The sequence below is a fragment of the Equus asinus genome, chromosome 8 (assembly GCF_041296235.1).
Source record: "Equus asinus isolate D_3611 breed Donkey chromosome 8, EquAss-T2T_v2, whole genome shotgun sequence".
Taxonomy (NCBI): Eukaryota; Metazoa; Chordata; class Mammalia; order Perissodactyla; family Equidae; genus Equus; species Equus asinus.
Genome location: NC_091797.1, coordinates 69,221,005 through 69,243,462, shown reverse-complemented (window position 1 = coordinate 69,243,462; position 22,458 = coordinate 69,221,005). Strand labels below are relative to the sequence as shown.

Genomic DNA, 22,458 nt, shown 5'->3' with positions numbered 1-22,458 from the left:
CACTTGCTCACACCTGCCAAGTGGGCTGGCACTACTGGCTGGAGCCAGCAAACACAAGGAAGACCCCACCCAGCCACCTCTGCAGACCCTTCAGTCCTTGCGACACCGGCTGCATCTGTCACCTTCCTCAGGCTCTGGCTCAGAGACCCAGCTCTAGTTTTGGAGAAACTGGCTTTTCCAGTTGGGGCTGCGCTGCAGCTCAAGAATCAGAGCCAGGGGCTCAGGTTTCCCATTCCTAAACATGAAAGTGACCCTGGGGCCCTCCACTGGCCCCAAATGCCCCCAGTCCCTAAACTGGCCTCTGAGGGAACAGCTGGGAGCTGCAGAAATGGCTGGGCGCCCGGTACCCCCCGGTCCTGCTGCAGGGACTGCAGTGCAGTGTTCAGGGGAGGTACACACCCGGCCCCATCTCTGTGCCCCTCCATACTCCCCTGGGACGTCAGCTTCACTTCCAGGAAGCCTCGTTTACGTCCTCCTCCCCACCGGCCCTAATTTGATTTGACCTCCATCTGGGGGCTGAGGGCTCCGTCCACCTTCCAGGCAGCATCAGGTTTCTTGTGGCCACTGGGCCTGGATGCACCCGGCGAGCGGTGCCCAGGGACCAACGCGCCCGGATGGGCAGACGTTAGCTATTTAGTCTTCCTTCCTTCCAGAGACCGAGGCGCCTTGCACAAACATGCACACAGTAAAAACCTCAAGAAACATAAAACTCGAAGTGTAACTGAGTGATGCTCAGAAAAATTAAACAGCAAGGATGAATTTAAACCAGGCTCAGAGCCAACAGTGTGGCTCCCCAGCATACCAGGGGCTTCCCGTGAGGTACCTGTTTGGGGTTTGAGTTTATGGTTCACATTTAACATTTGTTGCCTTGCCAATTTGGCCATTTTTCTTTTTCTGCTTCTAGTCGCAGTTAGTTAAAAGTGAGGTACACAGAGTTGGTCTTATGTCTTGGGGCTGACGACAGGATGGACGCTGAAGCAAGTGCTCAGCAAAGGCTTCCGAAGGTCTCGGGAAAGCAGACTCCCCAGCCTGCCCATTCCCCTCTCCCAGCCCCCACCAGAGGGAGAGCCAGGTGAGCATGTGGTCCCACGTTTCTGTGCAGCGACAGGGCTCTCTGAATAAGCTGCTGTATGTGTCCCATTTTAAAGGGGCCACAGCCCTAACAGACCCTCTTTGCCTCGGACTGCAAACCCTGAGCCTGGGTGCCCTGCTCAGCCGTTGGAGGTCGGGCAGGCTCATGGGGTCAGAGGTCTTGGACAGATCCCTGAGGCTGAGAAGCAAGAACAGAACTGCCTCAAACCTGACAAAGTTGCTGTTGCTGTTTTCCCCCTCCCACCCCAACCCCTCAGAGCTGAAGGAACGAACTTAAAATCTCGTTGGTAAAGAAATATTTTCCTAAAATCCAGGTGCTAACATATGATGTTAAAGTTCGTGATAACTGGTGTGCGTCTGCCTCCCCCTGGGCCCACAGGCTCCCTGCTGCAGTCAGAGAGTGGAGTGGGCCAGGGTGGGCCTTCCTCACAGCACACACAGGTTCCGAGGGCAGGGGTGCCACACTTGGGCCGGCCCACGGCTGTGGCCAAGCCCTGGTGTGAGAAGCCCAGGTCTGAGACCCTCCTCCTCCTGGGCCCCCCCAACCCATACCCAGATTCTGGGCCTCACTGCTGCAGACAAGGTAATTGCGCTGTGATGCAGACACCCTCACAGACTCTGCTTTGATTGGGAAGTCTCCACAAAGAAGCCCAAGTCCCAGAAACTTATAGGAAAGACACCCGGGTCCCCACAGGATCAGGTGTGGATTCCCTGGAACTGGCCCACATCCTGCTGGCGTGAGGCTGCAGGACAGCATTTCTCTGTGGTAAGAAGTGACTAGAGAGCAGGGGCTGCAGACTCCCACGTGGGTGTCACCTCACCCTGGTCTGGCCTCCAGCCACCCTCAGAGATTCGTCTCTAACAGACGACCCCCAAGGGCACCTTGGGGTCGCAGAGAAGAGGGTGGGAAGGGCAGGGGCTGCGGGGAGGGCTGTGCAGCAGCAGCAGAGGCCACACAGTTTACTTAGTGGGAAACAATCCCTCGCTGGAGACGTTTCTTGGGCCCACAGTGGCCTGCCCTGACCAAGCCTGGGGGACCCATGGAACTTGGAGGCAAAGCCACTTCCTGCTCTGGCTGGTCCGTGCTTCTTCTGGCCTGCATGACCCACTCCCCAAAAGCTCTCTGAGGATTGTTTTCCTTGGTGCCGGGTCCTAGATGTGGTGATGAGTTTGGGAAGTCAGGACACTGCTCGGCTTGCTAATGGCCCAGCTGGGGGTTCTTCTGCAGCAGCCACTCCAGAGACTCCATGAGATACGACATGCCATAGTGCTGGGCAATGTTCCGGAAGATTCCAATCTGCTCCATGAAGACCTGTAGACATGACCAGTTGCAGTGAGACCCAGTCCCAGAGGAGGTGCAAGGACGCAAGGCTGAGGCCTGGGCGTGTAGGGAGAAAAGCAGATATGGGCAAGGGTCAGACAGGGCAAATGGGAAAAGGGGCAGCAGGGTCACTGCCCATGGGAGCCCTCACCTTAGTGTGGATGGTGAGGGTGAAGCCCCCGGCACAGTCACAGTACACAGGCATGTTGGTCTCCTTCACACCCCGGCACTTCAGGCAGATCTGAAACAAGGAGCAGCCCTGGTCAGGAGCCTTCCCTACCCAGGCCAGTGCCAGCTAGTCACTCAGTGAACGCACCCAACGGGCCCTCCCTGGTCCCCATGGCCTTTACCTCAACTATGAATAAAATTCAAGACTTTGTAACAGGCTTCATCCAAACAAGCCGGCTGCTTCCCAGCACCCTGAGTGGGCACCTCACCCTTGACTCTGAGTCCCAGGGGCTCCCTCACCCCTACACACTCCCTGGGGCTCCCCGGTCCCACCGGGCACCGCTGTTCTCTGCCCAGACCCCAACACCTCCCTCAGGTCTTTGCTGAGATGTCCCCTCTCAGTGAGACTGCCCCTCCACCTAATGGTGAATACCTCCCTCTTTCTCACATACACACACACTCCCTGTTTGTTCTCTTTACACTTACCACCACTTACACACTATCCTCTTTACTGTCTATCTCCCTCCACTAGAATGAAAGGTCCATGAAGCCAGCACTTGGCCTCTGTAGGTGCCCAATAAATGCTGTAAGAATGAGTCAACTGGGCTTGTGGACGAGGCCTGACCCAAGAGGGGGTCACCTCAGAAGACCAGGTAATGACTTGAGACCTGGTACACCCCTAACTGCCCATGGGTGCAAATCGCTTATCAAGAAACCCTCTGTCAAATGGAGGGGTAGGCTGGGGTGGAGCAAAGCCCCCCAGTACTGGGCCCTACTGCCCACCAGGTCCTGCAGAGTGAAGGCCATCAGCTTCTTCTGCAGGGCTTCCACCAGGGCCATCTCGATGACTGACGAGTCATAGGCGATCTGACAGTTGGAGCAGAGCCACTGAGGCAACACGGCCCCATCCTAGGCAGAGAAGAAAAGAGATCAGGTCACCCCTCTGCTCAGCCTTCCTCAGCCACGTTTCCACACCAGCTGAGAAGACCCCAGCATTGAGAAGGGACTGGAGAGAGGAGGGGTCTCGGGTGAGAGGTGCGTTACCGCGTGTGGCTGCAGACCCACAGCTCCACAGCACACTCACACCACCATTATCACCACTCACATGCCTTCAGGATAGTGTTCTGGTGTATGGCAGTTGAGTGGCTTAAAAAAAGGGTGCCTGTTTCTAATTCACATCAAAGCTGGCAGGGGCTCTCGAGGTGGGTCACTTGAGAGGAGGCGCTGCAGGACCTCTCTTTATCACCTGAGGCCTGGATGTTCAGACCCTACCAGTGAGGGGCCTGTGGGAAGTGGCCCACCTGAGAGAAAGAAGGGTCTTTGCACAAGTCCAAGTCTCGGCAGAAGTTACAGCTGTGGCAGATGACCTCAGGGAGCACGTAGGAGCGGCAGGGGTCTTGGAATTGGGCCTCCTCTGAGAACTCGCCGACGTCCACCAGGCGGAGCAGGTCCCGGTTCAGCTTGTTCACCTGGTTTGTGATGTTTGTGTCCAGAGACAGGACCTGCAGAGAACAGAGCCCACGTCAGGGCCAGCTCCTGGGCTGGCTCTGCTGTTCTGTCTGGACCGGAAAACCCTGCAGCTGACTCTTTAAGCTCCAGTTTCTCAGCATCATCTCATCACTTCCTTATCCCGTCAGAAGTGTCAGAGGGGAGAGCCGCCTCTTCTACATCAGCAGTCCCCCAACACCGGGCCACATGGGTGGAGGCCCTGCCCTGCGCCCTGGTCTCGGGTGGTCGTCTGCTCCAGGGGACTGAGACACACTTCAGTTTGCTCCACCTGTCATCCTAACTGTCTCCTTTGTCCTCACTAACAGGCAGCCCTAAGTCTCCTGGAGCTTTACAATCTCATTTGTAACGTGGATGATTTCCACCTTCCACAGCGGAGGGATTCCCAGGCCAGCCTAGAAAAGTCTCAACGACACAAGTGTGTTAGAGCCTGCGGTGCCGGCACTGGAAGTCTGGCTCTCACGGTGGGGCCTAGAGAACCACAGGTGAGTCACCTAACCCTGCTGTCTGTTAAAGAGGAAAGAACAGGACTGACATCTTTTAGAGGGGCCTCTTCCACCCCTAAAGCTGCTGTCCTCACGCAATGCAAGAGCAGCACAGAACCACACACCACTTGGAAGGCTTCCGTGGGAGGGGTGTTGATGGTTGAATCTGAAGCCCACCCTAGCCAGTGAGACAAGTAAATTTGAGCAAGTAGGTGAATTTGCAAATACATATAATGAAGATTGACAGCCTGTTGGGCAGTATAATATGGTTTGTTTAAAAATATATACATCTCCTACGCAAATAGGAAAAAGATGGATTGAGTTAAAAGAGAGAGAAAAAAATGAAGAGAGGTTTCACTGGTAAATTTACCAAACATTGAGGCAGAAATAATACTGATTCTACACAGTATCTTCTAGAAAACACAAGAGGAAGAACACTCCTAACTCATTTTATGAGGCTACCATCATCCTGATAACAACACCAGACAAAGACAGTACAAGAAAACAGACCAACAGCCATCATGCACGCAGACTAAAAAATTCTCAACAAAATACCGGCAAATTGAACCCATCAATACATAAAAAGGATAATACATCAGGACCAAGTGGGATTTACCTTAGGAATGCAAAGCTGGATCAACATTCAAAAACCAGTGTAAAACAGGGGCCAGCCCTGAGACGTAGTGGTTAAGTTTGGCACACTCTACTTTGGCGGCTCGGGTTTGCAGGTTCAGATCCCAGGCATGGACCTGCACCACTCGTCAGCCATGCTGTGGCGGCGACCCACATATAAATAAAAAGTAGAGCAAGACTGGCACAGATGTTAGCTCAGGGCTAACCTTCCTCAGCAAAAAGAGAGGAAAGTTGGCAACAGATGTTAGCTTGGGCTAGTCTTCCTCAGCAAAAAACAAAAAGACCCAAAACAATGTAAAACAATATGATCATCTCAGTTGACACAGAAAAAGCATTTGACAAAATTTAACATCTATTCATGACTAAAACTCTCAGGAAACAAGAATTAGGAAGGAACTTCCTCAATGGGTTGGAGGCGTCCCCTCAACAATCTACAGCTACTATCATACTTAATGCTTTCCCCCAAAGATCAGGAACAAGGCAAGGATGCCCACTCCGACCACTTATGTTTAACACTATATTGGAATTCCTATCCAGTGCTCTAAGGCAAGGAAAACAAATAAAAGGCATACAGATTGAAAAGGAGGAAAAAAACCATCTCTATTCACAGATACCTGTTTACATGGAAAATCCCAAACAATCTACAAAAAAGCTACTAGAACTAATAAGATTTGCAAGGTTGCAAGATACAAGGTCAGTATATGAAACCCATGTATTTTCTATACACTAGCAATGAACAATTAGAAATTGAAGTTTAAAAAAATCAATGCCATTACAATAGCACCAAAAAACATGAAAACCTTAGGTGCAAATATGTCTGACATTCAGATGCTGAAATCCTCAAAACACTGATGAAGGAAATTAAAGACCTAAATAAATGGCAAGAGATAGCAGCTCATGGGTTGGGAGCCCCAGCGTTGAGAGGTCCATTCTCCCTAAATTAATCTATAGATTCGAAACTATTCCAATCAGTACTCTGGAAGGATTTTTTTTTTCCGGAAACTGATATGCTGACTCAAAAGTTTATATGGAAAGGCAAAGGAACTAGAATAGCCAAAACAATTCTGAAAAAGAATAAAGTTGAAGCATTCACACTAGCTGGTTTCAAAACTCACTGATAGTTACAGAAATCAAGACTGTGTGGTTTTGGAGAACAGACACAGATCGATGGAGATGCAGAAACAGACCCACACACATCTACGGCCGGTTAAGTTTTGAAAAAGGTGCAAACATGATTCAATAGAGAAAAGATAATCTTTTCAACAAATAGTGCTGGAATAATTGGATATGCTGATGCAGAAATATGAACCTCAATCTATAACATGCACATTATACAAAAATTAACTCAATGGATCACAGACTAAATGTAAAACCTAAAACTATAAACTTGTAGAATAAAACGTAAGAGAAAATCTTTGTGACCTTGGTTAAAGCAAAGATTTCTTTGCTATGACACCAAAAGCTCAACCCATAAAAAACTGATAAATCAGATCAAAGTTAAGATTTTCTGCTCAGTGAAGAATACTGGCAAGAGAATTTTGAAGACAAGCCAAAATTTGGGAGGAAATATTTGGAAATCACAAATCTTACAAAGGACTTGTATTCAGAATATATGAGGAACCTCCAACTCAAGAAAAATAACCCAATTTTTAAAAATGGGCAAAAGATTTGGACATTTCACCAAAGACGTATGGACAGCAAACAAGCACATGGAAAAACGCTCAGCATCAACAGCATTAGGGGAATACAAGTTAAAAGATAATGAAACACCACAACACACCTATCTGAACAGCTAAAATCCTGAAAATATCAAGTGCTGGCGGGGATGGGGAGCAGCTGAACTCCAGTTACACTGTACACTACTGATGAGAATGCAAAACAGAGCAGCCACTTTAGAAACAGGCACTTGCCATATGACTTGGCAATTTCCCTCCTGGGTTTTTACCTAAGAGAAATGAAACCTAGGCTCACACAAACACCTACATGAGAATGTTTATAGCAGCTTTATTAGTAATCATCAAAAAGTGAAAACAACCCAAATGTCCTTCAATCAGTGCACGAATAGAAAGCTGTGGTTCCTCCACACAATGGAGCACACTGCGCATTGGAAAGGAATGAAGCACTGAAACATGCAACAACACAGAGGAACCGCAGACGCATTCTGCCAAGGGAAAGAAGCCAGACCTAAAATGCTACACAATCCACGATTCCACACACATGATATTCTGTGACAGGTCGCAAAGCAGGGACAGAGGACAAATCGGTGGCTCCAGGGCTGTGGGTGACACGAGGGGTGGAGCCACAAGGGGCAGCACAGGGAAATTCTCCTGGGTCGTGACTGCCTGTACCTTGCTGTTGGCGGCACAGCTCTACCCGTCTGTGAAAACTCGAACAACTGCACTCCAGAGAGTGACTCTTACTGCATGTAAATTTTAAAAAGTAAACAAACATAGGACAGGGACAGACAGGTCAGCATGTGCCAGGAGTGGGGGCATTGGAGGGTGACAGAATGTTCCCTATCCTGACTCTGGTGGTGGATACACACCTGTGTGCCTTTGCTAAAGTCACGGAATGCATACTAAAAATGGTGAATTTTACTGTGTGTAAATTATACCTTAATAAAAGTAAATTAAAAAAGTTCTGAAGTCCACTGAGCAATTAATATGGTAGAGCAAACCGCTTTTTCATCACAGTCAGAAGTCACTGGAGCCTGGAGCATCCCATCGCTGTGAGATGCAGTCTGCCGGGAGGTAACGTAATGGACAGTAAAGTGCTCTGGGAGGGATGACGCCTGCTAGGTCCTTATCTGGTAACATTATCCCACGGTTGATTCAGCCTGCCTTTCCCAGAAAGGCATTTAGCATCCGAGCAAGCTCTCCTCTTAGGTTCCACAGCAGCCTGGATGTTTGGGAGCTCTGTCTGGTTTCCACTAGCCCAAGATCCAGGAGCACCTGTCATTTCACTGCTCACCTGCTCAGCCTTTCACCAGCACCCCTAGATCATCCCATTCCAGGGCCTTTGCACCCCCTCTGCCTAGACGTCGTTCTTTCCTGGGATCCACACATGGTTAGACCCTCTCAGCCACTGGGGTCTCAGACTCAAGCCCCATCAGAGGGCCTTCCTCACCTGCCCTGCCCCTCCAAGCCCACCTCACAGTTCCCCTGTCCCTCACTGATTTGTTGTCTCCCTCACTGGAGTGCAGGCTCCACAAGGACAGGGGTCCTGCCTGTCTTGTCCACTCTGAGCCCCAGATGCCTCACACATTGGCTGTGTGGAACGGGGTGCAGCAAGGGCTCCTGGAAAATCGAGGGACTTACTCCTGGCACCCTTGCCACCACACATTAGTGTGAGTCTTCACCTCACACACGCGTGTAGCATCCTCACCTTGCACACATATTTGATGAACTCCAGAGCAGGGTTATTGAGCAGCAAGTGAGAACCAGGGAGGACAGGAAACATTTCTGAGAGTTCGGTCGAGTTCCGAGAGCCCGTGACTTTCTTCTGAATCTTCTGAGTGATGGTGAAGAAGTTCTGAGTGAGTTCATTTGCCACATAATCTTGAGAGAAGGTGATCATTCCTGGGAAGAGAAGGGATATGGTGCCTGCTCCCCATTTCACAGTGATAAGGATGCCAGGAGAAGGACTCGGGACCCTGCCCTGGAGTTGGGGATCCCCCGAGGACCACAGAAGGGTCAGGTCACAGGCACACAGCAGTGGCCTCATGCAACAAAGGAGTGCTCACCAGGAAGGGCTCCAGCTGCCCCCTGGGCCTCCTGGGAGAGCTGGCTGGGCCCCCTCCTCCTCACAGGGGTGCTCCCTGGGGCACTGCGCCTCAGCTCCTCCTTCATGCTGTGGTACACGGCCACAATATATGCTGCAGAGAGAAGACAGGCACAGGCCTTGAGAGTCAGCAATGCCTAGAACACCCCAGAATCTGGGGGGACCCTGTGGCTAGTCAGATTGCCGGCCAGAATGGGCTGAAATGTCATATTAGTGCTGATTCTATCTGCTGCATTTAGATGAGCCAAAGTCAATTAGAGAAATGGGAGTACGCAGGGCGCTTGCTGATGCCAAGTTCATACTTGGAGAGAGTGCCATACAATAAAGCAACATGAACCTCTACACTAGACAGTAACAAAAAATGGCTCAAAACCAAAACAACCCTAGACTCCCAGGGTCAGCACATCTCTTGAAAAACTCCACCAGGCCCACACATATCCAAAGAGAGCTTAAGGAAGCGAAAGACTCAAGGACAAGTAAACAAAAATATAAAATAATCATAAATGAAACCACCTGTCACTATACACGTGGGTGTAAGTATGTCTATCTACTGACGGTTTAATTTACATGCTCATCATTAACTGTTCTGTTCCAATGATTGGCTCTGAATTACAAGGGGTGTTTAATTTATAGGCTTCATTTGTGTATTACCCTAGACAACTTGGTTTGTAAAAACTAAACCTTCAGACCCAAATCAAATACAGTTTTCTTTTTTTCTTGCTGGGAAGATTAGCCCTGAGCTAACATCTGTTGCCAATTCCCCTCTTTGTTTTTTTTGCTGAGGAAGATTAGCACTGAGCTAACATCTGTGCCAGTCTTCCTCCACTTTTTATCTATACACGGGTTGCAGCCACAGCATGGATAACAAGTGGTGTAGGTCCGTGACTAGGATCTGAACCTGTGAACCCAGGCTGCTGAAGTGGAGCGTGCCAAACTTAATCACATGCCACAGGGCCGGCCCCAAATATAGCAGTTTCTTACACCGGAAGTTGGGCCTCAAAGACTAGCCAGTGGGCAGTTGATTCAGGACATGTCTAATCTTTTCTATTCGGGGTTTATCTTTAGTCCCTATATGTGCACATGCACGAATCTTGGGGGCAAAACTATGAACCCTTTGGTGACACACCCAGGGAGAGCCATCCTCACTGGCTTCTGTGAGAGGTTGAGGGTCTAGGCAGAGGACAAGGCTCTCCTCTCTACCTTGCAGGGTGGTGTGCAGCCAGGTGTCTCTCAGGAACCCCAACGCTGGGCACATTCCCACTAGGCCTGATTTCCCAACTATTTACCTTCTTGCAATGCAAACGCACCAGGACCACATCATTCCCTCTGCATGACTCAGACACGATGGCTAGGCGGGGACAGCTCACCTGAAACGATCATGAGGAAGTAGCTCTGGCAGGAAGCTGCCTGCGGCAGAAACTGCAAGATGTTCCAGTTGTTTTCCAGCAAGTCCTCCACGTCTGGCTCTTGTGCACCTTCCTCCTCAGGTTCCTCCTCCTCAGGTTCTTCTTCCTCCTCCTCCTCCTCCCCCTCCACTCTGCCCACTTTTTGAGAGTCTGGCTATAATACAAAGACAATCTCAGCTCTGTTTTCACCCTAGCAGCATCACACCATGGGAAGTGCACCTGAGGAGTCATTTAAAACTGGGGTCTATCTGATTCCATTTGTCTAGTGAGACGCTCATCAGTCATTTCATTCCCAAGCCTGATTGAGATTCCTGAAGGACGGCTCTAAGAACGAGGTCCTTTATGCAGGATGCCTGGTGCACAGAAGCACTCAGTATACGGCAGACCGTCGTTCTCATCTTGCTTTTTCAGAGGACCTACTTTAAAAGCATTGGACTCCTGCCTCCCAGGAAGGTAGAATCAAGGGTGATTCCCAGGTGACGTTCTCCTGTCGGAGTCCTTGGATGTGACAGTTCTACTGCGGATCTGGCTCCACGGTGGACACCCCCTGCTTGACCAAGTTCCCCACTCTATGTCATCTTTTATTTCAACACGTGAACCCTGACGTCCGCCATCCTTAGAGCAGCAACCATCACTGCCTTCCCTTGATCCATTGACACTGCCTGCACTCCCTTCCTCCCACTGAGGTCTCTACAGACCTCCGAACCCCGGCACCCAAGGGCAGCCTTCGTCTCTGTCTCAGCAGCATGGCTCCTTCCTTCTGGAGGTGCTCTCCCTTTGATTCCTTAGGCCCCATCCCACAGCTCCCCCACTTGCTGGCAGCTTCCTCCATGGGGACCTGCCCCGGGGTGGGCTTAGTCCTCTCAACCCACACTCACCCCGAGGTGGTCTCACCAGCCCTAGCTGCCAGGCTCACAGACGACTCCAAGTGCCCACTCTCGCCCCTCCTCAGATGCCCCTGCCACCACCTGACCTTCCGAGTCTCCACCCTACACACCTTGAGCAAACGTCACGCGTGGCAAACGTCACACCGCCTGGCCGAGTATGGGTCCCTCACCCCAACACTTGCTCTCGTGTTCCACCCATCTTATAACAGACACCTGGGTTCACACACCCGGGCATGGCCCATACACACAGCCCGCATGCCCAGGCATCACGCCCACGCTCCCGGGCATCACTCCACATTCATCCCACTGGCACGTCCACTCCACCTTTAATACCTACTTGGGTCCTCCTCCCTGACTCTGCCCTGTCCTGCATCCTCCCCTTGGCTGACACTAACTGGGCTCCTACTCAGGCCTTGACCTCCTATAGTTTTGTCCACATAGAGCCCAAGTGGAAGTCAGGCCCTGACATGGCCCTGCTCAGAATCTCTCCATCATTAAAAGCCAAGTCTCCATCATTGCCCTCAGCCCAAGTGGCCTGGCTCAGGCCAGCTCTCTGCCCCAGCTGTGACCACTGCCCCGCCCTGCCCTATAACTTACAGTTGCCTCACACTGCAACAGCTGGCACAGCCTGCTCGCTTGTTCCTTTCAGTCTCTACTTTCCCATCACCCCGTCAGAGGCCTCCTCAACCTCCCCAACTAGACCAGCTCCTGCCCCCATGGCTCACTCTCCGCCCTTACCCTGCTTTGTGTTTATTCTGAGCCCTTGTCATTGCTGACGCTGTGTTGTACATCCGCTTGTTTGTTTGCTCACGACCTCCTCCCTCATAGACCCCGTGAGAGCAGGGACTCTCTCGTTTGCTGCTGCATGGCCGGGGCCTAGAACTGCACTGGGCACTTGGTCTGTTCACCAGCATGTGCTCACGGGACGAATGCAGACCCTAAAGTCGTTCAGAGTCTAGGCTTAGCTCTCCAAGACTAGTTACCTCTTACCTGTCCACAGTGAATGCTAGATGGAACGTTTCCTTTGATTCCACCATAGTTACAGGGATCCATCCAGAGAAGAAATTCCCAGCATCGAGAGAAAGAAATCGTCAAGGAATGGAAAATCTCTTTAGAATGGATGCTAAAAAGAAGCAAAACAGAAACTGCTTAAATGAAATCAACAGTTTTTCCCTTTTTCTCCATTTTCCTTCTTTTACTTTTATGCCTATCTGCTTACCCTCCACTTATTTAAAAATGAATTTAAAGTAGATTCAGAGTGTATCACCCCTCAAAGTTTCTAGGGAAAATGATAAACATTACACCAAGGAGACTTCTGCATTTGCTGGGAGGGGGTAACAGGGACTGGTGTTGAGCGAAGGAGAGGCGAGAGCTACAGAGGTAGAGAACCTGGAGACCTTCTGAGGCTCACCCTTAAACATCCAGCAGAGCATGGATCACGCGCGTGTGAGAAACCCACACAAGGCTGGGCAAAGGACCCCCAGAGTGCCTGCTCTCACCCTGTCAGACAGCCTCAAACTCTCGGGGCACTGGGGCTGTGCTCACAAAAGTCCTGCCTCAATGATGGGGATAGTGAGTTCCAGAGAAAATACTGCTCTGGCCCCGCCTGCAGATCTCAAAAAAGTGCCCAAAAGGTCAAACTGTTTCTACGTAACATAACATAAAGCACAAACATCTACAGGAATGCAAAAGTATCCAACAGACAAGGCAAGATGCACAACATCTGGCATCCAATCCGCTATCACCAGGTTTGCAAAGAAGCAGAGAAACACAGCACATAAGGAGAAAAACCTATCAACTGAAAACAATTCAGGGCTGATACAGACGTTAGAATGAGAAGAGGACATTAAAACAGTTATCATAACTGTATCCTATGTGTTCAAAAAGCTAGAGGAAAGATTCAACTTGTTAAGTAGACTCTAGAAATATATAAAAAGACCCAAACCACACTTCTAGAGATGAAAACTACCATCTTTGAAATGAAAAAAAGACACCGGAAAAAAAAGACTTTCAAAAAAGATCCACCTACAATTCTATACCTAGCAAAAGTATCTTTCAAAAATTAAGGTGAAATAAAGGCTTTTTCCCAAATCCAAAGGCAGAAAGAATTTGTTATGGGTAGAGCCACGCTATGAGAAATGTTACAGAAAGCAGAGGGGAAATGGCATCAGATAAGAACATAAAGGCATGATGAACGCTAACACCTGTTGGTGATGTAGTCCACGTAAGCAATGGCGTCATCAATCCGCCGCTTCTTCGTGCAGAGGATGATGCGGTTGAAGTTGGCATAGACAACTGACGACCCCAGGCGCTTAAACTCAGCGATGAGCCTGTGGACCAAGTTCAGAATCAACGGTCAAGGTGCTACAGAGAATACTAGAAAACACCATGAGAAAAAAGCTGATGGTCCTGAAGGGGAAAAGCCATTCTAAATATACTTAGAACCCAGAAGCAACAAAAAAACGGTGAAGACTTCTGCATGGCAAAACCCACCATAAACAAAGCCAATGATAATCAAAGACTGAGGAAAAAATGTGCAACTCATAGTATACAGAAAAATGGATAATTTTTATATAGAAAGAATACATACAAAGTGATGAGAAAAAAACCAACAAAACTACAGAAAAATGGGCAAAGGATATGAAGAGAAAGTCAAACTTCCTTCATAAGGATTGCAAGTTAAGAGTACAATGAGGTAACAATTTATCTCATCAGATTGGCAATAATACTCGCCATGTTGGTGGGGCTGCAGGTGGGGACACACATTCCCAATACTGCTGGTAGTACCACCTCTAGGAAGAGCTCTTTGGCGATATTGATCCCATCAGCATTGACCTACCTAGTTATGGGATGTATCAGACCTGCAGCAGTGCTACTTCCTGGAGATTATTCTACAGATATAGTCACATGATCTTATGGACAAGGCTATTCCTTGGTTGGTTATTTGTAACAGCGTAAGTTCTGGAAGCAGCCTAAATGTCCTAAAAATTAACCTAAAAAATCAGCCCAAAAATCAGTATGGTACATCCACACGTAGATCTCCAAGATTTATTATTAACTAAGACAAGTGAGGTGCAAAACAATAAACACAGTGTACAACGACTTGTGCAAAAAGGGAACAGAAAGACTATGCATTGCACAGCCTATCTCTGGGAGGACGCCGCCCAAAGCTGGAAGGGCAGCTAAGCTTTCCCTGGGACCCTTTTGATTGCTATGGACCATTGGCCCAGAAGTGGGTTCTGGATTTCAGAGGTGCTGACTAGCCATCTCTCTTGTTTTTGGGGATGAGGAACCAGCCTAGCCCAGAGAAAGCCATCAGTGGCACTCACTGCAGGAAAAGTTTCTTCATCATGTTGTGGAGTGTGTGGTGCAGAGCAGGGTCATGGAGCAGCGAGGATGGGGACCGGAGCCAGCGGTAAAAGTGCACCACTTGGTTGTCAGCATAGATGTTGCGGTACTGGGTGATCTCCCTCACCCAGCCCACCACCATGCTCTTCAGGATCCTGGAAGAGAGCACAGAGGGCACCCCCACTGTTGCTGGCACCATCTTTTCTTCATTCTGCTCTCACCTTTTATTTTTTTTGTACTTTAGAGTTTTATCTTTTTTTTTTAAGGAAGATTGGCCCTGAGCTAACATCTGTTGCCAATCTTCCTCTTTTTTTTCTTCCTCCCAAAGCACCCCCGCACACAGTTGTACATCCTAGTCGTAGGTCCTTCTAGTTCTTCTATGTGGGACGCCACCTTGGCTTGGCTTGATGAACAGTGCTAGGTCTGTGCCCAGGATGTGAACCAGCGAACCCCAGGCCACCAAAGCGGAGCATGCGAACTTAACCACTATGCATGACACTGGGCCAGCCTCCTCTGCTGTCGCCTTTGCCCCTTCTCTCCTCCCCATCCGAATTCCATCACTCGGCCCTCTGCCACTCATCTGCATCCCTCAAGGTAGGTCAGGCCTCACCACCTCACTCAACACAACTTCTCAAACTCTCCCTACATGCTCAGTGCCCAGAGACAAGATGGCAGGTGCCCTTCAAGAGAAGCATGATGCACAGCAGCAGGTGTGCAACCTCACCCTGCTTGGAGAACCAGAAACAGACTCGAGATCTACAAGGCCTCCTCTCCTCCACACCAGCTACATCCTAACCATTTGCTTCACCACCACTGTCCCTGTTAAACTGCCCTGGATGACTCCACAAATGGCACCATGAAGCCGTTCCCTCAGGGATCTCCATCTGCAGTCTAACTGAACTTTCAGGAGTGAACTGTCTGCTCCTCTGTCCAGACAGCCCCTGGCCCCGACCACACCATGCTACTTTGGCCCTCAGCCTCTCTTCAGCAGTCCCCGGCCTACAGCTCCTCTCTGCTGTTTCCCAGGTCCTCTCCTTTTGCGAGAAGGCAACAGGAGTGATGGTTGGAGAACATGGTTCTGGGATCACAAGACTCACTCTTGAATATCAACCCTTCCACTCAGAAGCCTGGTATCACCCTCTCTGCCTCAATTTCCCCCTCTCTGCAAAGGGGGTCAGCTGTACCACCTCGTGGGTTGTTGTGGGGCTGTGAAGAGTGCATATGTTCCCTAACAGTGTCACCTCATCCACAGGAATTCTCCTGACACCCAAACCCTGCAACTTGTACCACTTTCTGCCTGGCTTAACCCACGTTCACGTCCTGCTATCCGTTCCAAAGTAGATACTTGATAAACATCCACACCCCATGTTTACTGGAGATCTCCTACGGCCACGCCTCTGGCCACAGGAAAGGGGTCAGAACTGCCGCCCATTTCCAAGGAAGGAGCCTAGCGCCACACTGGTTCCTGCTCTGCCGACCAGGTGGAGGAAGCCCCGGTGACACTGTCCTCGCTCTCAGTTTCCCAAAACAAGGGCATAGGGTAAAGGATTGCCAATGCTCCTTGCAGATCCCAAACTCAGTTATTCTGCCTTTGGAGAAGGGAGGGCACAAGAACAAAAGGTCAGGGTGACAGTCTGAGAAATAAAGGCCCTGGCACCTGAAGGTGCTGGAGCAGAGGGCTGTCTCATCATAGCTGGCCGGGGTGATGGCGGCCTGATTGCCAGTGATCATGTCCTCCAGCGAGGCTTGCTGGATCACATCAAAGCTGACGCCCATGCTGTCGGCCCCTTCCATGTCGTTGACATGATGAGACTGCAGGATGGTGTTGACGGCCAGGTTCTGAATGTCCAGCTCCACGCACACTGCACACAAAGACACCACTACTTGTGACTCACTCTTCCTAGTTCTAGAGCCTGACCCAGCAAGCACCATCTCAGAAAAGTTACTACTTCCCAGGGTGGCCAGAGGCAGCCGATGAGCATCTCTGACTTGGGCTGATGGCAGAGCCCACTTCACTCTTGTCCCACCCTCACAGAGCCCGCCCCGCTCTCGTCCCATACCTGCAGAGGTCCCCCTGCTGCAGGCTGAGCTCCCACATTAGCACAGCCAAGCTCTGGGCATCAGCAGTGGGGCATTCTCACCACCAAAGAATGGCAACAAATGCAGAAACACCAGCTGCTGAGGTCTGCATGTGCCTCAGCCACCCACCTGTGGAGTAACAGCCTGAACTGTTGATCTCCACAGTGGCCTGGTCCTCGAACTCCATGATGAGGCGGTTGTCATCAGCCTCCTTCCCGCCCAGGTCAGGGCGTGATGTAGGAGACAGCCAGAGCAAGTGGTTGTGGCGCTGGAGATGGCGGGCAAAGAAGAGGTCGGAGCCAAAGGTGGAGATGTCCTCAGGCAGATTCCCAATGGGGATGTGGAAGTACCTGCACAAGGACACAGGGTCAGCTCCAAGGGGCACAGGGTCAGCCCCAGGAGGGACAACTGGGGAAGGCTGACTTGCCACCAGAGACTAACAAGGCTGGCAACAACCAAGATGGCCAGAGCTGTAGAAATCCCAAGAAACACCCCTCTGCTCTGCTCACCTGCTCATCTCGAAGGCCTGTGATAGACAGGTGTCCAGGTTGAGGTAGTGGCGGATCATACGCCGGGCCCCATGGCGCTGCCAGTCCAGGACTCCATAGCTGACCTTATCGACCATGCGGACAGGCACCAGAGGGAATTCCTCCAAGATGGGAACCTCACTGGCCAGCCTCTTCAGCTCCCAGTTGGACTGAACAGCGATGAGCGTGGGTCCGCGGCGCTCCTCCTAGGTGCAGGGAAGAGAGTGGCTAGGTGGATCCAGCCTGGGGGAGGTGCTCACGTGGCAGGACCCCGAGCACACTCACTTTGTAGGCCAGTAGGAAGCGCTGGATGGCTCTGCAGATGGTCTTCAAGTCGGTTTCCGCCCGAACTTCAAAAGTGTGTTTGGCGGGGGGCAGGAGCTCGGGGCCCACCTTCTCTAGCAGGAGACTGTGCTCAGCTGAGTACAGGGCGCTGAGGCTTGGCATCTGGTTGCTTCGCACCTGGACAAACAAGGAACACCTCAGTCCTCTCCCTGCCGGAAGGTGGCTGGGTGGCCCTGAGAGCGGGTAGCAGGGCCCGTCTTGCAATTCCACTACTAATGCAATCATCAGAGGGACTCATGGGCAAAGGCTTTTGGAAACAAGGCAGGGGCTTGCCATCCTCCCACCCAGCAATCTGCTCCTCCCCAGATCCTATCCCAGCAAGGCACCTTCCTCAGTCCCTTGCCCAGGAACTCACAGTGTCCAACACAAACACAGACGCCCTGCGCTGCGAGGGCACGAAGATGCCGAAGAGTGCTTTGTGGCCCTGCGCGTGATGATACAGGTAGATGTGGCGGATACTCCCTGCAGGAGGACATGGTCTGTCATCCCAAGATGTGCGAGAGGCAGGACGAAGCAAGGGCAGTTGGCATGCACCATACCTGGTTCCAGGTAACTGAACTGGGCCAGAGAGCGCATCTCCAGGTGCTCAAGAGTGAAGGTTTCTGCTTCCCTGCCTGAAAGTTGCCTCACCAGCTGTTTATTGACCACACAGACACAACCCAGCTGCACCAGGGCCCGGAACAATAATGGAACCTGGAAAGGGGGCAGACAGGGCAGGGTGAGGGCTGTCTGGGGAGGGCCCACCGTTGGGGCACAGCCCACCACTCTCAGCCTTCTTTGCCAGACGTGTCGCTGAAATTCACTGTCTGTGGAATGGAGCCCACAGTCACTGCTCCTGGCCTGTGCATGCCCTGTGTGGGTTTTCTTTCTTCCATTCTGTCCAGTTGGATCCTGCACAGTTCAGCTGGGAAGAGTTACCTGAGTCTCGTACACACCCTCGATGTCTGGGGCCGACAACTCAGTATTGATCTCGTTGATGTGTTCTTGGTACATGTCCTCCGGCACCGAGTACTCATAGAGATTGTAGACCATGTTGGAGCGAGGAAGGACTCGATTCACCTGGGGACGATACAGCAATGACCTTGTCACACAGCTAAGTGATAACGTTTGTTGGATGCAGACATGCACACATACCTTCTTACACATGTCCACACACCACCTAAACAGTCCTGGGACTTCTGGAGCCCACACCATGGGATACCTCATATAGCCCACCTCTCCCAGTGAGTAAAACTAAAAGCTCTAACACCTCGAGAAGCCACCTGAGGCCCCTGAAAAGCAGACAAACTCTCAGACTAGTGGCGCAGGTGTTCCCAGCTTACTTTCCTCTGTTGTCTCCTGGGTTTAACCTGAGGGTATAGGCTGCAAAAACCCCAAGAAGCCACGTTTTCCTGGTCACAGGACTGGGAAAGGAGCACCCGAAGGAGCCAGAGTGGTGGGGCTCCTGGCTAGGGGCAGGCGGTTACCCAAAAGGAAAAATACCCTACAAAGTTACACCACCATCTCACATCCAACAAAAACACAGCAACTCCAGAGCTTCTGTTCTCTGCCATCCTATACCCTCCCCGTCCTCCTTCTAGATCCACTTTCTGTTGAATCTTCTGGTCAGAATCTTCTCCAGAAAGCCTCCTCAGTCTAGCTCCCACTTACAAACAAGCAAATCTCATCTTCTCAACCAGATATTACCTTGTTATGAAATTCCTAGCACCCAACCAAGAGATGTGCACCAGACAGCTGCAATAAATGGGCTTTGGGAGGAGCAACTGGGAGCTCAGATGAGACACCAGGTGAGAGCCTACGAGGACACTACAACCAAGGCACAGAAGACCACCCACCGTAGGATTCCATTTATATGAAATGTTTACAACAGGCTAATTTAGGGGCAGAACGTGGACCGGTAGTTACAGAGAGCTGGGGGAGGGGAGAGACTGCTAAGGGGTCTGGGGTTTCTTTCTGGGCAATGAAAATGTTCTAAGATTGACTATGGTGAGGGTTGTATGACTGTGAATATACTAAAAGCCAATGAATTATACACTTTAAATGAGTGAACTGTGTACGGCACGTGAATTATATGCCAACAAAGCAGTTAACATCAGAAGGGTCTATGGAGACAGAACCTGCAGTCTCTGACAAAAGTCCAACCCAGTCCCTTCCCTGCTATGTGGACATCAGACACAAGAGGACAGCACACCCAGGGCAATGACAGCAGTAGCTCCCGTCAGTGAGCAGAGACATTGTTTCAATGAATTCTTGTAGCACCCCAAGAAGGTTCTCAGGAGATGGAGGCTCCAGAACACCTTGTTCAAGGTCACTAGGTCTTTGTATCTGCAAAGCCCGGTTCTTTTGGTGGCCTCCATCATTACAGACAACCTCAGAGGGTGAGCAGGCAGCTGACCACAGTGACCAGCAACAGCAGCTGCCTCCTGTACCTTGCGATATGAAGGTCCCTCCTCCGCTTTAGCCACTCGCTGGTTCACGTAGAACACGCGGGGGATGTTCAGCTTGATGCAGTACAAGTCACTGCTGATGACAGCCCACAGCCTGAACAGGCCAGGTTGGCTGGTCTCACTGATCTGAAAGGGAAACAGACTGTACAGCAGTGTGTGTCTCACCTTGTCACAGAAAGTGCTCCAAACCCGTGGACAAGCCACCTCCCAGGAGGCCTCCAGTACCAGCCATGAGCACAGTCACAAAGGTAAAGGCCTGCCCTTTCTCTTCCATCCCAGACTGTGGCATCACAGACCAGGATCATGAGCTGGCTAGACAGCCTTCCCATTGGCCATGCTGCTGCCGTTGGGCGTCCTGCCCTCCCATGGATAGCTGTCTGCACCTGCACAATCTGCCACGGAAGGTCCAGAATGCTGCGAGCGGTTCTTCGCAAGAAGCCCCCGAGTCCTGTGCTGGGCCTGTCTCGGATGGCCCCGGGCCGCGGTGCACCCTCTGCCACCTCTAGACGCCGCCTCTTCTTGCGAGCCAGGCGCTGTCGGGACTGCAGCTGCCACTTCTTCTTGTGGAACCGAAGCCAGACCAGCCACTCTTCCTGGGACAGATGGTGCAGCAGATCAAGAAGAGATGGTAAACACAATCAAGGAGCATGCAGTAAAGCAGAAATATCCTTCCACAGCAACTAAACCATGTAGGTCCCAAGCACTCTGTAAGGACTGGGCATCTCTCGCCAACCATCTCAGGGGTCAAGACCCATCTTGGGGCCTTTGTGCTACTCAGCAGACCCTGAAGAGAGACAGCATGCCACTGCTCAGGCCCAACCGGCATCCTGCTCCCTCCTCCCACTGGCCACTCCAGATTGCCTGAGGCTTCTTACCTGGGTGGTTCCGAGGGCTGGAGGCTGCCCCAAGATCTCCTGCCAGGGCACCGTCAGCTCCAGGTCCTGCGATTCCTCCTGGCTCTCCCAGAGGACACGCTTCCTCTTAGTAGCGATGGGAACTGCTGAGGGGAGAGGCTTTGCAAGGCCAAAGTCTTCCATGTCAGGAGTGCCAAGGCTCTGGGTCCCTTCAGGAACCTGGGCCGTGCCTATCTGCAAAGACCCAAAGGAGACTTAAAACACCAGATCTCTCCCGGCAAATTCCACTTTCAGAGATCTATCATAAGTACATCATTTGAAATGGATAAAATACTTGCACACAAAGACGTTCACTTACAGACTAATCTATTTTTAACTTTTAGTAGTGAAAAGGTCAAACAGAAAATGTCACTCAAGTACAGCCATGTGCCGCAGAAAGATGTCTGTCAACAGACTGCACATAAGACGGTGGTCCCATAAGATTAACACCATAGACCCTAGGTGTGCAGTAGGCTATGCCATCTAGGTTTGTGTAAGTGTACTCTATGACACTCACACAACAATGAAATAGCCTAATAATGCATTTCTCAGAACATATCCCTGTTATTAAGCAATGCGTGACTGTACCACCATTATGAAGCAAATGTTTATTTTTCCATGTTTGCTCCAGAACTCTCTCCTTTTCATAATAAAATATTGCAAAGAATAGGTAAAACCCCCCTCTTCCTCCCTCCCAGCCCCCGAGTACAGTGTCTATGCCTCCCCATACATTCTCTACTTTTATCCATGTCCATAAACAACACACACCACTGCTTTAGGCTGCAGTTTTATGTAAATAGTTGCATAGTACACATCCTATTGCAACTTGTTTTTTCACTCAATGATCTATTTTTGAGACTGACTCCTACTGATACATCAAGACATGGTCCAGTCATTCTAACTGCAGGACATTCTATTATACAAATAAACCAGCTTGCCAATCCATGACATTCTAAATGAAGAACAGCTAGTTTCTACTCTTTCTGAACTACAAACTGGGATTCAGTGACCACCCTTCCACCTGCTACCTGAAGAACTTGTGTTTGCTCTCCCACCAGAAATATGAACAGGTTCCTATTTCCCCACAAGTGTCAACACTTGATGTCACCATACTAACTCGTTTTTTGGTATGACATGGTACCCAAATATTTTGCATTTACCTGATAGTGAGGTTGACACTGTGGTAGGCAGCGTCTAAAATGGCCCCAATGACCCCACTTCCAGGTGTTCATGACCCTGTGTGACTCCCTCCTGAGTGTGGGCTGGACCCAGTGACTTGCCTCTAATGAACAGATTACAACAAAAGTAATGGGATGTCATTTCTGAGATCAGGTCATAAAATACTGTGACCTCTGCACTGCCGGCACTCTTTCTGGCTCTTATCCAGTGCTCACTCTGAAGAAGTCAGCTGCCATTCTGTGAGCTGTCCTACGGAGAGGTCCATGGAGCAAGGAACTGAGGATGGCATCCACAAATGGATCCTCCTGCCAGCCACCAGAGAGCTTGGCAGCAGATCCTTCCCCAGTTGCTGGGGGAAGCCT

The 22,458-nt window shown here is 50.6% G+C and overlaps 1 protein-coding gene across 3 annotated transcripts in view; it reads right to left on the bottom strand.

Moving 5' to 3' along the window:
- Positions 1–710: 710 nt before the first annotated feature.
- Positions 711–22,458, bottom strand: part of POLE (DNA polymerase epsilon, catalytic subunit) — a 62,361-nt gene continuing 40,613 nt past the window's right edge. For all 3 annotated transcript variants that reach the window (XM_044776127.2, XM_070515784.1, XM_070515785.1), the window contains 20 exons: positions 20,900–21,112; positions 20,408–20,617; positions 20,007–20,150; positions 18,496–18,636; positions 18,117–18,270; positions 17,933–18,039; positions 17,518–17,694; positions 17,215–17,438; positions 16,835–17,055; positions 16,284–16,488; positions 14,608–14,781; positions 13,483–13,608; positions 12,269–12,401; positions 10,353–10,545; positions 8,948–9,079; positions 8,590–8,783; positions 3,883–4,083; positions 3,365–3,490; positions 2,565–2,654; positions 711–2,404 (listed from right to left, as the gene is read on the bottom strand). In XM_044776127.2, coding sequence (XP_044632062.2) covers positions 2,291–2,404; positions 2,565–2,654; positions 3,365–3,490; positions 3,883–4,083; positions 8,590–8,783; positions 8,948–9,079; positions 10,353–10,545; positions 12,269–12,401; positions 13,483–13,608; positions 14,608–14,781; positions 16,284–16,488; positions 16,835–17,055; positions 17,215–17,438; positions 17,518–17,694; positions 17,933–18,039; positions 18,117–18,270; positions 18,496–18,636; positions 20,007–20,150; positions 20,408–20,617; positions 20,900–21,112 — 3,279 coding nt within the window. In that variant the 3' untranslated portion in view covers positions 711–2,290. The remainder of the gene's footprint in view (positions 2,405–2,564; positions 2,655–3,364; positions 3,491–3,882; positions 4,084–8,589; positions 8,784–8,947; positions 9,080–10,352; positions 10,546–12,268; positions 12,402–13,482; positions 13,609–14,607; positions 14,782–16,283; positions 16,489–16,834; positions 17,056–17,214; positions 17,439–17,517; positions 17,695–17,932; positions 18,040–18,116; positions 18,271–18,495; positions 18,637–20,006; positions 20,151–20,407; positions 20,618–20,899; positions 21,113–22,458) is intronic.